Source organism: Curcuma longa, chromosome 21 (genome assembly GCF_044706935.1).
Source record: "Curcuma longa cultivar G26 ecotype Majalengka, Jawa Barat chromosome 21, ITB_CL_G26_1.1, whole genome shotgun sequence".
NCBI classification, from domain to species: Eukaryota; Viridiplantae; Streptophyta; class Magnoliopsida; order Zingiberales; family Zingiberaceae; genus Curcuma; species Curcuma longa.
In genome coordinates, this window is record NC_133881.1 from 9,042,174 (window position 1) to 9,057,454 (window position 15,281).

Sequence of the window (15,281 nt, forward strand, 5' to 3'; positions counted from 1 at the left end):
CTACTAAAATAATGTCATATGCAAATAACATGCATTGTGATATTGTATCTTAGATGTGTCGAGTAAGTTTATCCATGGTTTGTATAAAAAGATAAGGACTTAGAGCTGATCCTTGATGTAATCCTATCTTTATAGGAAACACTTCAATTAATCCATTTGAAGTTTTTACTCATGTCATTACATCCTCTTACATATTCTTAATTAATTCAATATATGTTATGCAACACTTTTATTTTCTAAAATTTTTCATATAATTTCTCTTTGAACTCTATCATAAGCTTTTTCTAGGTCAACAAATACAATGTGTAAGTCTTGCTTCTATTCTTGATACTTTTTAATTAATTGATGAGAAGATGTATAACTTCTATTATTAACCTTGCACCATAAATTCAAATTAATTTTTAGTAATTGTGGTTTTCTTCCTTAGTCGGTTTTCTATTACTTCGTTTTAAAGTTTCATGATATGACTTATTAGTTTAATACCCTAATAGTTTATATAATTTTGTACGTTTTCTTTATTCTTATATAAGGAAACTATAGTGCTTACCCTCTGCTAATCAGATATCATTTTTTGAGTTTTCAATATAATGTTGAATAACTTTGTAACTCATTTAATACATTATTTCCCAAGGCACTTCCACACCTCTATCGAAATATCATTTGATATAACTACTTTTTCATTTTGCATCCCATTTAAAGCTTGCTCTACTTATGAAGTTTGAATTCTACGATAAAATTTTAAATTTCTATACTCATTTGACTTACTTAAATTACTAAGTAAAGTTTATCATCTACATTAAAATTTTATTAAAATACTTGCATCGCTCTTGTATTTTCTCATTGTTTATGAATTCCCTATTGCATTCATCTTTAATATATCTTATTTCAATAAGATTTCTTATCTTTCTCTCTCTTGCTTTGGTTATTCTGTAAATGTCTTTTTCTCCTTCTATATCTAATTTTTGATATAACTGTTCAAAAGCTTCATTCATTGCTTTCTTAGCTCTTTCTTTTCTACTGTATATTTGTTAAAGTTTTTCTCTTTCTTACAAATATATAAGTTCTTATAGGTTATTCATTTTTCTTTCATTTTCTCTTGTACTTTCTCATTCCACTGACAATATTCTTTACTTAGCAGTACACGTCCTTTTGACTCATCAAGTACACTCTTGGCTATTATTTTCAACTTCGATATCATCTTATCTCATGTCATATTCGAGTCATCGTATATTTCTCCTAATACTTATACTCATATTCTCTCCTTAAATATGTTTTGCTTCTTATCTTTTAACTTCCACAACTTAATTTTAGAAGTTGTGCATAATTTTGTCTATTGATATTATGCTTAAGGCGTATATCTAATACTACTAGCCTATGTTGGATAGTTAAATTTTCTCTAAAGATGCTTTTGCAATCTTTATAAATTTTTCTATCATTCTTCCTAACCATAATAAAATTAATTTGTGATTTATTATTCCTACTGGAATTTATTATTCCTACTTTTGAACGTGACCAATTGTTTTTCTCTTTTCTTAAAAAACATATTAGCTAGTATAAGGTCATATGTAATCGCAAAATCTAATATAGTTTTCCCTTCTTCGTTTCTTGTTCCAAATCTATAACCTCTATGCATCCTATCATATTCTTCATTTTTCACTCTTACATACTCATTTAGATATTCTTTTATTAAAATTATTTTAATTAGCGAAATATTTTATAATGCCTCATCTAAGTCGCCCTAAAGTCTAGATTTGGTGTGTTCCTCTAATCCTATTTGAGGTGTATATTTACTAATTACATTAATAATTTCTTTCACCACTACTATCTTGAGAGTTGTAATTCTATTTCCCTTTCTAAATACTTCTAGTACTTCATCCTTTAGTGAACTATCAACAATAATATCTACTCCATTTCTTATTTTACTTATTCCTATGTACAATAACTTAAAACTCAAATTCTCTATCATCTTTATCTTCTCTCCTACCTATTTTGTCTTTTGTACACATAAAATGTCAATTCTTCTCTTAATCAGCATCATATCTACTACCTCTATTATTTTACTACTAAGCATTTCTAGATTTCATGTTTGAAATCTTAAACAGTTAATTTTCTTATAATACTAATTCTTACCCAGCGTATGGTGTGAGACCTCTTGCATATTTAACATTACATTCATATTCTTATAAAGATGTAGCAACGCTTGCTAAGACATTATAGTTGGACATATAATGCAAACTCTTGCATATTTAACACTACACTCGAATTCTTATGGAAATGTAGCAGTCATTACCTAGACATTACAGTCGGACCTTACAATGTGTTTCTTCAGAGGAACATCCTAGTATTAGCACAATAATTTGATAAATTCATTTATTAAATATTTGCTGATAAATCCACACTGACTAGCAACCTAATGTACAATCCTCGTCCTTTTTTAATTAGGCTTGGGACTGACTTTGACAGGGAAGGTGATAAAAAAGCTAGTGAGTTAGTAAATTATAATTTATTTAATAGACACAAAATATAGGAAAGACTATTTACCTTTAAAATCAATCAAATAAAATTCGGACATCTAAAAATAATCACAAATATTAACCTTGTGTACCACCTACAATTAGTTCATGGAATTAATTATTTCGCCTATGCAATGCAAAGGTTAGACATTCGAACCATTAACCACACATTTAAGGTTCAAATCTTAATTACGACGCACTATAGAGCATTTTCTTCTAGTGGAATGCCAAAGTTAAATGTTAGCTGCTCCGGATGGATAACTGTGAACACTTCCCGATTTATCCTGGTGGCTAGTAGGAAACTTCCGTGAGGTCAATCACCTTCAGGATTATTCGGTTCAAATAGTTGGATACTTGAATTATCAAAAAATAGAATTAATTGTTTCTATCTCCATGAGCAGGTGTAGTGGTATAATATTTAGGAGAACAAATAAGAGGATCAAAGTTCGAATCTCAATAACAATGAATACTTTAAAAGACAATCTTTAAGTGTGTATAAATTGTGCTCTAAATTTATTTGATAAGTGAATCAAAAAGGAAGTAGTGAATCAAAAAGGAAGTAGTGGGGCCGACCAACTAACCATCTTGTTTGAATTGTGAATTAGGTGGGTCAAGTTCACAAACTTGTTGAGTTTTTCACTTTACTTTTAAATTAAAAAAATTCAATCCACAAGCCGGCCAACCAACCATCTTGTTTGAATTGTAAATTAGGTGGGTCGAGTTCACAAACTCATTGAGTTTTTCACTTTACTTTTAAATTAAAAAAAAATCAATCCACAGGTCAACTCAAGCTTATAAGTTCGTTGAGTTTTCCAATTTAATTTTAAATTTTGAAAGGAATTTTTTTCTCAATCCATGAGTCAATTGAAGCCCGCCAAAGGCTGACCCGTGCGGGTCGCGAGCCTAAGCGGGTTGACTCACTTAGATCCGTCTTAAAATAAATTGATAAAATTTCAATCTGACCCGGTTAAATTATTTGGAGGGATGAACTAACCCGATGGAACTAATCCAAATTGATGGTTCTAAAGGAAGATCATCTGTCTCTACAATTAATCACATAAAATTTAATAACTGAATTATAAATAGTTCAATTATTGGTAGAGCCATCAATTTTAGTTAGGTCTGTCGGGTTGGCCCGCCCCACTAAACAATTTAAGTGGATTGAATTGAAATTTTATCAACTCATTTTAAGGTTGATTCAGATAGGTTGACCCATCTAGGCCCGCGACTCGAATGGATTGATCCGCCGATTGAGAAAATTTATTTTTTTAATTTAAAATTAAAGGAGAAAATCAATGAATTAGTGGACTTGATCCGTCTAAACTGCAATCTAAATTTAAAATTTTCAAGTTGATCCGTTTAAACTATAATTCAAATTTAAAATTTTTAATATTTTCTATATTTTTTTTTAGTTTTTGACAGACCCATGGGTTAGCCCACCTAACCCGCAATCCGCCTTAAATTGGGTTGGATTAGAAATTTTTTAACCTGTAAAATTGATGGGATGACCCGCTCTACTCGGTCATATGATGTGTTTCTGATAGATCAACCCACCCCATTATAAGTTGACATGTTGGACAGCTCTAATTATGGTCAATTAGTCGAATTGTAAATGCAACTAAGAATGGACTAGGACAAACTAACTCGTTAGAATAGCTTCTAATTAAGTCAATAGTTATTATAACACTCCAATTTTTTTTTATAAATTAATTCATATTTATTCATTATTCAATATAATAACTAGTTTAATAAGAGCTCTATGAATAATATTTTTTTTGATAATAAATCATCAATTATTATTTGTTACTATTATTTAAAATTGTGGCATTCAATGACTAAATTAGTGAACAAGTGGTGATTTGAACATAGGGTTGTAAACAAGTCATATGTTCTTGAGCAAGTTTAATTTGATCATGGGATATGATTGAGTTAGTTACTGTAAGACAGACTTATTGAAGTGGATAAAGATCGAATCTTGACTTCATCGAGACAATGTCTCCCTCGTAGTTGTTAACTGTAGTTTTCTGATTTACCTCCTCACATATGATCGTGAGATCGATCGTGTGGGACCGTTAGAGTAGCGGATTTCACCTTTTGCTAAAATTAAGCAAGTTTAATTTAAGACTTTATTTATTTATGCTCGTACAATCCATATATATATATATATAATTCATTAATATTCATGATTGAAGATTATGAATTATTCATAAATAATATTTATGAACAAAACTTATTAATCATGTTAATCAATAAAACTTTTATTTAACTTATAAATAAATAAACTCTCAAATGAATAAACTAGTGTTAGTGGAGTCACACCCTAAGTGTTGAACGTTCAGAAGAGAGACAAGAGAAGTGGATTCGTTCCAGAGAGGCGACGTTGCCAGAGAAAAGGAAGAATACCAAATCGAGGATTTGGTTTGTGGAATTTGAGGAATTTTCCCTTTGGTGATCGTTTATTCGACACGAGTTTTTCAACTGAGCAATCTCAACCGGAATCACACTACAACAGGTATAAGAATCTACATTGGTATCACAGCAGTAGATTAAAACTAGTTTTTTACCTATTAGCGTTGCTCGTCTCTATTTTAGTCGAACGGTCCTTGTCTCTGTTCTTTGTTCTTGGTCGACGACGCCACTTGCACTGCCTGTGACAGCGCACAAGCGTTGTTTGTTGTCCCCATGATTTCGGCAAGGCTGGCGTGGAGCCGGCGGCTGGCATCGACGGGAGGCAAGAGGTCAGCGGCTGGCGTCGACGGGAGGCAAGAGGTCGACGGCTGGCGTCAGGGGGAAGTATTGCCCACGGATGGAGCAATGGCTTCATTTTTGGCACAGTTGATACAGTCCACAGTGTCGGTGAGGTTGACGCTAACCAGGCCAGCGCCGGCAACAAGGCTGGCGCAGGCGGTATGGCTTGGGAACGAACAGAGAAGAGGAAGTTCGGCAGAGAAAAAAAATGAAGATGGAGTTCAGTGGCGGCAAAAACAAAGAATTAGTTTTTTTTTAGGGCATTAATTTTTTTTTTCTTCGTTTATAAAAATAAAACCAGAAAATGTTAATTGGGCTTCATGTTGCATTTAAATCTTTGCCCAATTAATTAGTAATGGGCTAAGTTTAAATGAATCTCAATTAATTGAAATTTCATTAAAACAAAATGCTAGATGTGGGAATCAAACCAGTAATCTCCACAGTCATAACAACATGTGCTAACCACTAAACCATAATAATTATATAGAAATGAAATAGTTTCATTTATGTATTGATCAAATTTAATTGGGTTATTTCATAAGATCAGATAAATGACTATGTATCATTCAGAAAATAGTTATGTACTATTTGAGGAGCGACTAAGTTAAGTGTAACAACTTTTCTTAGCATTGATCGCTCTATGAGCAGCTATGTAAGATGTAACAACTTTTTTAGCAATGAATGCTCAATGTGCTTGCTGTCGCACGAACCATTTTCCTATGTATGAATTGGTTGTTCTTATAGTCTATGTGACTGTGTACTCTGGTTTTATTTAGTCTACGTGACTAAATACCTCTGAATGATATTTGTGATCATACCTCTACATTGACTTGGACAAGTGGGAGATGTTGAACGTTCAGAAGATGAAGGGCTTCATCTTCTGAAATGGAAGGAGACGAAGGGGCAAACCACCCCTTCATCTACCTCGTCTTCCTTATATAAAGGTGAAGAACATACATGTGGAAGGGCAGAAGTTGCGTCCAAGTCAAAGCAGAAGAGAGACAAGAGAAGTGGATTCGTTCCAGAGATATGGCGCTGCTAGAGAAAAGGAAGAACACCAAATCGAGGATTTAGTTTGTGGAATTTGAGGAACTTTCCCTCTGGTGATCGTTTCTTCGACATGATTTTTCCAACCGAGCAATCTCAACCGGAATCACGCTACAACAGGTATAAGAATCTACACTAAGTGGTCTAGTGTGACTTTGCATTTTGAGGTTTGGACAAAGAGTTTAAGTTAGGTGTTATCTTGTGTATTTCATATATATATGCTTGAGTGTGTAGAGAATTGTAGGAACCCACATAAAGTTGGAGAGTTCATTACTCAATGACGTTAAGTGATATATGATTGATAGATTGGTATGACCAAAGTGGCACACTCAATGGTTTAGAGTTATGATAAGAATAAAGAATGAGAATATGAGATATATATCCAAGGAACTATAGGATGAGAAGCATTGAAGTAGTGTTGGAGCAGCTCAAGAGCATTGATCTAGCACGACCAAGTTGACAACTTAATATCTTGAGATTTGTAGAGATCAAAGAAGGTTATAAGAGACAAATAAGAGACCGCAAGATGAAGAGCATCGAAGTAACGAGGATAATAACAGATGAGGACAAACTCCTTAGATGAAGGATTGAAGGATTGCATGTGGAGGAGCTGAGTTTGTGTGCATCTGAGAAATCGAATAACCTGATAGGAGAAGAGTTGAGGAGTGAAATCAAGCTATAAGAGTGAGTCTTTGGTAAGCTGAATGTTGAGTGACCTATACTTACAAGGGATAAAGATAAAATTCAACATAAACGGAATCAATTGATGATTGAGAAATCTAATCCCCAAATAAATTCAAAATTTGAAATTTACTAGTCAACTAGCTGGAATCCAATGGACTAATAGATGAGTCAATTAATGAATGAATCATTGATAAATTAGGCAGTCAAGTGAAAACCAAAATCCTAAAATTGTGATAAATTAAGATTTGTGGTTAAAAGTACTCAACTGATATAAATTTAATCAACTAAAATAGTCAGCTAAGTTTAAGGAGCCAACGAATAAAACGATTTTATTCCTAATCGAGTAAACTAGGCAACCGACTAATGATATCTATTGATTGTTTGTCCACGTAGAAAATAGACAAATCACGAGTACCAATCGAATAATAGTGACCGAACAATTGACTACTAGATTACAAATAACAAAAGACGTTAGAGGATTAAAGACTACAAGAGGGGAGATTAGTGAAGTCTTTACGGCCGACAAAAATAAAGTTGGTAAATCTTATTAGAACTTTTCTTTTATCCCAAAGCTTTCATTGTAATCCAATTATAATCTTGAACATAAATTAATGACTTTACAGAAATGATCCAGATTATAAACCATGGAATCTGAAGTTACCAAAGCACTTAGACAAACATGTTTGCGATTGGTAAACTTGCTTATATATTTGTTTCATTGTCGAGATCCTTACATCTCTCAGTCATGTCTACTTAGCATTGCCATTATTGTTTCTAATTGGTATAGGATTTAGAGTAAGACAAGTTGAATATGGATACTCTAACAGTTACATTTGAACTTGTTCCTTAACCACATCAAAAAGTGAACCTATTTGCTTGCCATTCGTTTCCCAACTCTCGTATTCATCAGTGTTTTTAAAATCAGATCGACCAATTCAACCAGTTAACCAACAAACTGGAATTGATTGTATTCGTGATCCATACCTGTGATCAGTTCATTAGTTCATTTCATTCGCCGTATAAGTGGTTTCTTCAACTCCACAGGATTTGGCAGGAGACAAAGATGCTGTCTTCTCTGGCACGCTCAATGGCCATGGCCCATATGGGCACAAGGTCACCCGGCCTGTCCGCGATGCACTGCCCTATAAGCTGCAATCCCAGCTGAAGCATCTGATAAAGGACAACTCCAACTTCAACGCTGAAACATGGTTTCCCCAATGGAAAGCTGTTTGTGTATGTCGTCGAAGAATTGGATAAAGAGCTACATGCCCATCCCAAGATCCATTGCAGCTACAATGGATCCATAGCTGTTTTTTTTTTATTATTATTCAGAGATAGAGATTCATGCTAACTTTGGTTTCAGAGAGAGCACTTGGTGATTGCTAATTCGAGAGATTCTGGAGCAGCAATCTGCACCAGGGACAACAAGAACCAGATTATTCCTGTCCAACTCACAGTTGATCAGAAACCAAATATACCAAGTGAGAGATCATAAAATTGGCACCCTAGTTTACTCCTACATGATGAATTTCAAATTAATAGTGAAGGTTTATAGTTCATGGTGCATTTGGTTTGTAAGAATAGCTATTTTATTCCTGCCTAAATTCTCATCGAATAAGCATTCTTATATTTGATTACAGAAACAAATTTGAAATAGCATTTCCCATGGTATAGTGACTTTCTAATGGTGGGTTTAGTTCAAAGAATGAAATAGACAAAGGATAAAAAAATAGAACAAATGAGAAAAAACATAGAAATAAGCATCATTAAGGATTTGGTTCAGGGAATGATTTTTATGTTTTGTTGGTAGGAATGTTATACAGAATAAACAAGGAATATTCACAATGAAAAAAATACATGTATCCAATTCATTGTATCTTATGAGACTACACTATACCATCTTAATATTAGCATAAATTTTTGTGCATTTTGAATATTTGTTTGGTGATGTGCTTGCATGTGATGATGTGGTGTGCAGGTGAAGCAGAGAGAAGCAAGAGTTGCAGAGGAAGAGCTTTTGCTCTAGAGGAAGAACCTGACGAGAGCTTTTGGAGACTTCTGCCTCAAGGACTTTGGCCTCATCTCCACCCCTCAAATTTCCTACAGGAAGTTAACTGACAAAGATGAGTTTGTAATGCTTGCAACTGATGGTGTAAGAAAACATAACATATTTGAAAATAAATAAATAATAGAAGCATCAACATAAGGTGAGGAGTTTCAACTTCTTCAGGCATGGGATGCGCCATCAAACAAGTGATCAAAACAGTATCATCTACGACCAAGAGCGTAAATGCATCTAAGCCTGGTGATCAAGAAAGTGATTCGGTGTGTGGCAAATCAAGCACCCAACATTGAAGGTTGAATGTCTGCACTCTGATATGCCTGCTCCTTAAGGCTCCTCTCCTCCTCCAACATCCACATCTAACAAGACAACGAGACAGAGCTGGAGCGAGAGCAAAGCATCGTCCGACATATCCTGCATGAGCTTTGGAACAGCCAGAAGCAGTGAAGTGTCTGAGGTTGAGTTGGAGGAGCCTGAGTATTGGACTGCACTGAGGGGGTGAGCTGGTACATCACGATGCCGAAGCTGCCAAGGTTTTGCCAAGGCTTTGCACTTGTGCGGGAAATCTATCAAGATAGAGGAGAATACTAGACATAATAATAAGCATCTACAGTGATGAAGAAAATTCCATTACAAAATCGCATAGCAAATCTTTGGTCTCCAGGACGAATAGAACAGAATGACCAGAATCAACTTCGTCAACCAACAAATGATGACAAATAACGACTATCAGGTACTTATCTATCCACATCACATTTCATGATGCAGAAAGAGAGCTAGACGTCAAATGATTCACACAGGAGACACAAGAGGTTGTTCTGTGCATTCTCTTAATCAAAATGTACAAAATCGCTCGAGCATTAACCATGAACAAGAACTCCGCAAGCTGGTTCACCAAATCTAGAAATGTAGTCGAATCATTTGAACTGCAAAATTCTAAGCATAAACGTATAATGTTGTGCGTACACAGTTTAGGTGAGCATTGTCAAATCCAAGTACGCATAAAAAGTACTTGAGGGATAACATGTTTATTGCTGATGCAAGGCATGCAAACACTGAGCATATTCTTGTGCTTGATTGGCCTAACAAACAAAAGAAAAAAGCAATGAGAACAAATCAACAAAAAAAAATTAGCCATAAAGTTCATTAAAGGATAAATAGTGGCTTGCCTTCGAGTCGTAAAACTTCAAAAAGAAACGGGACTTTGGAATGGACAGGTTATTTTCTAAAATATCAGCAATTCCAGCACTTAGTTTCTTATTCACATCAGGATCCAGCCCTCCAATGGAAACTAATTCACCATAAGCAGCTGGCTGTTGTGTACCACCAAACAAAATGGGTATAGATCCCTTAAGCACAACCATTACATACTGTAAACAAAAAAGTAATAATAAAAGATATAAGGTTATGTATCAGCGACAAATAGGATATCCAACTACAGAAATGTGTGGTTAATTTTCCTGTATACCATATTTGCAAGTAAACTAATGTTGCAAAAACAACAAAAAAAAGCTGCTTATGCCACTTATATCAGATTAGGTGTAACGTTGTTGTCTTTGCATCATTGACGAAGATGCAAACATGGATATTAATATTTGACAATTCATTCATACCATTTATTCTACAACCACTATTTCTTTTAAAAATCATATGATCAAATAAAAGATTCTTGAAAAGGAGGATTCCTGTCAAAGGATGATAGTGATAGCTTAGAGAAGACTATCTTAGCATATCTGGTGTTTATGTGTCCAACATGGATATGACATTGCATTGAATAATTATATAAGACAGGATCATTAACTTTATTGAGATGCCAAAATAGCATCTTAAATTTGTACAGAAGAATAAAGCACGATATACTACCATGGAAGTGAAAATCTTGAAAATTTTAAGTTGCATGAATTGCCTATTAACAATAGAACAGTGCTTACATCAAGAATCATAATCTTTAACTAAAACTCAGAGAAACAACTGTCAGACTAATGATGCTTCACAAGCCAATGGAAGTGACAAATAAGTTTACTAACAAAAGGGAGACTATATGGAATGCAAGTTATACAGTGGAAAGGAGTCAGATGCTTATAAACATGCGCCTAGAGGACCTATGAAAATGAATGCTACAAAGAAGTTTAGGTGGTGGCAATACATTCAATGCACAATGCGCATATAGAATTTTCCTGACTTAGAAGGCAGTCAACAGTCAAAAAAGAAGCTAGTAGTACTTATTTTTTTACAATGATCTTAGGCCTCATGTTACCAAGTTAACAAGTCAATTGTTGCCAAACGGTGTGGTGCCATTTGATGGAAGCTAAAAGCTCAGTCTGAGACCAAGTGCCTAGGAATCACTTGTTTTTCCCATCAAAACTACTTTACAAATTCCTACAGGCCTGAATGAACTTGATACGTATTAAATGCTACTTTATTAATGATCAGCTTTGCATGATGAACTAGTACCGTGTATGCAGTTGAGCTGATTCTAGTCTTTCTATCCATCAATATTCAATATGTTTTATAAGAACTTAGCTTAAAGGACAATAGCAAACACTAACCAGACTTGGCCCAGTACCAAGCTCGTGAGCAAGAAGGGCTGGGATTAAACAAGAGAACAAATGAGTGATCCGGTGCAATCACACAACAAGCCTCGCCATGGACTTCAGCAACGAAATTTCTTAAGCAATACTTCCGGTCAACCTTTCTTCTGAGTTCTTCAGCTAGTCCCCCATGCCTGTTATTATAGTCTAATATAATCCTAGTTCATATGAACTAGTCTCACTTTGGTTATTTTTCTATGACCTGGTCAATTAGCAGGTGTTCGATCGGAATCTATCTACACAAGATCCTCCTCCTCATTCCTTTATGAAAAAAGAATTGTTCCGATAAACAACAAAATTCATCAGACTTTAGCGTGGCTAACAGCAACATTGTTACCCATTTTCTGAAGAAAAGATAAAACCTTTCCAAAGTGCGAACCGCATAGAATATAACGACTAAATCGAAAAGGCCGCGTTTGGCGAATAGAGAACAGAGATCATCGAGTGGAGAGAGTAAGGAATCTGGGACGAACAGATTCGGGCTTGCCGACGATGTCGGAGATGATCTTCGTTGCCTCGGATAGAACGGCTGAGGTGTCGACGTCCTCCAACCGTATGTTGGTGGAGAGATTGAGGCACGGCATCTTCGTTTCGCTTCGTTTCGTTTCGTTTCGTTTCCCTGCTAAAACCCTAAGAACGAGGTGGGTCTTATTGGACCGGATGGGTCAACCCCCGGTCTGATTAATGTCACGAATAGTCATAGATGGGATGATCTTTAGAATGCTCCTCAATATTTATCAGTTTTTCACTAAATATCTTTTAAATTTTAATTAATATTTAAATACTTATGGAAGAATATATAATTTATTCAAAGCTAAAGCTTAAAAAAAAAAGCAATTGAAACAAGAAACAGAAAGCAGCTACCTACGATTAGAAGCTTACAAATATTTGTAGTGTAGTAGTAAACAAGTGTTGTCCAAAGCTACATGATCTACTTACTGCCTTTCTATTTGAATGGTTACATGACTAATATTGTATTCCCGCCTAATGTATCCGATCACCGTATCAAGAATGAGATCCGCATCCGCCTCTGGGGCGATCGTCACATGGCATGCCAGAAGAACCTTCCCTACTGTGATGGCCCAAATGTGCAGCTCGTGAACGGCGACGACACCATCCAACTGACAAAGCCCTGTTTCAAGTTTGGTCGCATCTATTTGGCGCGGTGTGCTCTCCATCAACACCTCAAGTATGTCCCTTAGCATCTTGATGGTCGTGATTAGAACGATGATCGAGAAGAAAAGTGTGCATGCCATGTCGATTGTCTTCCACTCGGGCTTCCACCATATGATGGCGCCGCCGATCATCACACCTACACTCTGAATGGAGTCGCCGAGAACATGAAGATAGGCACCGTGCACATTGATATTTCTTCTTTTGTCTTTGTCTTTGTCTTTGTCGTGCTTTGCATGGATTAGGAACTTGTCCTCGTCTCCTGAATCCACTACTCCGGCGGCACTGTGGTCATGATCATGCTCACTGTGACTGTCCTCATGGCGACCATGACTATGGTTATGCCCCTCATGTCCGTGCTCATGCCCAAGCAAAACAGCCATAATGATATTAACAAGCAAACCGAATGCCGCTACGCCAAACATCAGTATACCTTGCACTTCGCCGGTGTCATGGATAAGTCTGGCAATAGCTTCGTAGACTAGGATGCCAGTCAAGAGCCATATAAGTTGGATCGACACTAGAGCCCCGAGGATTTCTATTCGAAAAAATCCATATGACTGGCGCGGTGTTGCTTCCCACCCTGATGCCCAGATGGAGAACAGGGAGATGGCAAAGGCTGCAACGTCTGAGAGGAGATGTGTGGCATCTGTAAGAATCGCTAGACTGTTCGCTTTAATTCCTCCGACCACTTCTACAGCCATGAAAATGATGCACAAAATGACAGCGATCAAAAGCTTGCGCATAGAAGCAAATCGTTCTTCAGCATCTTTTGAGTTTGTGGAATTGGAGAAGCCACATGTAGTGCCGCCGCCGCATATCTTGTTACATGTTATGCTAGGTTCGTCCCCTGACTTATCATCTATGCTTATATCAATGATCTGTGTGGAATGAGAAGTTTGTGGTTCCATCTGAACAAAGAAAAGAGAAAAGATATATAGCAGCAATCTATGGAAGGTTTAAGGAAACAAACAGTCGATAACATCATAGCATCCCTATAAGAGAACCACCAATGTCGACTATTAGAATTACACAAGGAAACAATTGTCTCTTCAATTCAGAAACAAAACAAATGTACTAGAGCAACAAAACATTTCGATGCAAGAACAGTGAAAAAATAGTTTCAAAGGGAAGAGAGACAACTAACTGAGCAATTTTCAGAAGCATATTGCTTGCTTTTTTTTTTTTCTCTCTCTCTCTCTTTTGAATGAATGGCACTTTTTGCAGAGAGGGTAATAAGTGTCTTAGTAGTCAATTTATTTTCGGCTAGTTAATTATTCTGTGCAAATCAAGTTCTCTCTATTTGGAAATTTTCATGCCATTTCTTGTGCTGTTGTGTTTTCTCTCAAACAATAAGTGCGTTGAATTATAAAGAGAACTTAACTGAAAGAATCCAAGCACAGATATGGAAGAAAAGTGATGTCAAAATGATCACAGAAGGAAAATTTGAGGAAGAATTTATCGGCAAGAATGAGGAACTGCGACTTTATGTTAAAACAATAAAAAAAAACAGGATTTCAGAAAGGAGTAAAAGTATGAACCCTAGCAGCGAGTCGATTTGCTTAAGATAAACATCCCCAAGTATGGGTGGTTTTTCAGAAGGTAGAGAACTGGAAATTTTTAAACTGACAACGAACAAATGAATCACACTATGTTAAACAAAGATCCTAAGAAAGAAAACGTCTTCCCCGTCCAAATTGCAGCGAGGAAAAAAGTTATAACCCCTAGAGGCAAGATGTTTGCTCAAGATAAATTTCCAAGTTAAGGGTTTCAGAACGCAGCCAACAGGGAATTTTCAAACCGAATAAAGGACAAACGAATCGTGCTACATTAACCAAAATCCTAAGAAAAAAGCTTCTTCCCGATCCAAACGAGATAGATAATCGGAAGATCGAGACTCCAAGAAACAAGAAAATACAACCAAAAAAGGCGTAGAGAGAGAGAGAGTTAAAAAGCTTACATCTTTTCGCCCAGGTCCGGACCTTTCGGCGATGGATCGAAGGCTATTGGATTCCTCGAGGAAGAACGAGATGGATCATGAAGATCCGGGAGAGGAGGAGGAGGAGGATAAGAGGAGATAAAGGTGGCAGCGGCAACGATGCGAAGGTCCCCGCCTCACTTTGTTGAGAATGACAGTAGACTCATTGGAGAACGGTTAATCCGTTAATGCCGATGGCTACTTTTATGATATCCAGCTCCAATAACAAATGCCAAGCCCTTGGGCCACCGAATCAAAACTAATTATTATTATTATTATTATTATTATTATTACTATTATTATTATTATTATTATTATTATTATTATTATCGACAATATTTTATTTTTCCTTATTTAGTACGTAGAATACTTGGCCTCACTCCACTCTAACATCTAGAGGTCAACATTTTTGAACTGTATTAGTCCAAATTGAGAAGTCACACCATGTAGGGGAATTCCCTTCTCAATAAAAATTCTAGCTTAAG

The 15,281-nt window shown here is 35.8% G+C and overlaps 2 protein-coding genes and 1 pseudogene across 4 annotated transcripts; 1 reads left to right on the forward strand and 2 right to left on the reverse strand.

Annotated features, from left to right (window-relative positions):
- Positions 1 to 5,195: 5,195 nt before the first annotated feature.
- Positions 5,196 to 9,188, forward strand: LOC141815145 (putative protein phosphatase 2C 73; annotated as a pseudogene).
- LOC141814980 (uncharacterized) lies at positions 8,824 to 12,268 on the reverse strand. 3 transcript variants are annotated; one of them, XR_012600535.1, is made up of 4 exons: positions 12,119 to 12,268; positions 10,224 to 10,424; positions 10,021 to 10,136; positions 8,824 to 9,092 (listed from the first exon to the last, which is right to left on the reverse strand). XR_012600535.1 is itself a non-coding variant. In XM_074702942.1 (3 exons), the coding sequence occupies exons 1-3, from the start codon at positions 12,227 to 12,229 to the stop codon at positions 10,083 to 10,085; spliced, it is 309 nt and encodes a 102-aa protein (XP_074559043.1). In that variant the 5' UTR covers positions 12,230 to 12,268; the 3' UTR covers positions 9,954 to 10,082. The 3 variants fall into 3 exon arrangements, 2 of the variants coding, with proteins under 2 accessions (XP_074559043.1, XP_074559042.1); XM_074702942.1 differs by lacking the exon at positions 8,824 to 9,092 and having other exon boundaries at positions 9,954 to 10,136; positions 10,224 to 10,367; XM_074702941.1 differs by lacking the exon at positions 8,824 to 9,092 and having other exon boundaries at positions 9,954 to 10,136.
- Positions 12,269 to 12,510: 242 nt separating this feature from the next.
- On the reverse strand, positions 12,511 to 14,901 carry LOC141814902 (metal tolerance protein 1-like). The gene is made up of 2 exons (XM_074702856.1): positions 14,779 to 14,901; positions 12,511 to 13,729 (listed from the first exon to the last, which is right to left on the reverse strand). Exon 2 carries the CDS (start codon positions 13,727 to 13,729, stop codon positions 12,581 to 12,583), a length of 1,149 nt encoding a protein of 382 aa, XP_074558957.1. The 5' UTR covers positions 14,779 to 14,901; the 3' UTR covers positions 12,511 to 12,580.
- Positions 14,902 to 15,281: the final 380 nt, after the last annotated feature.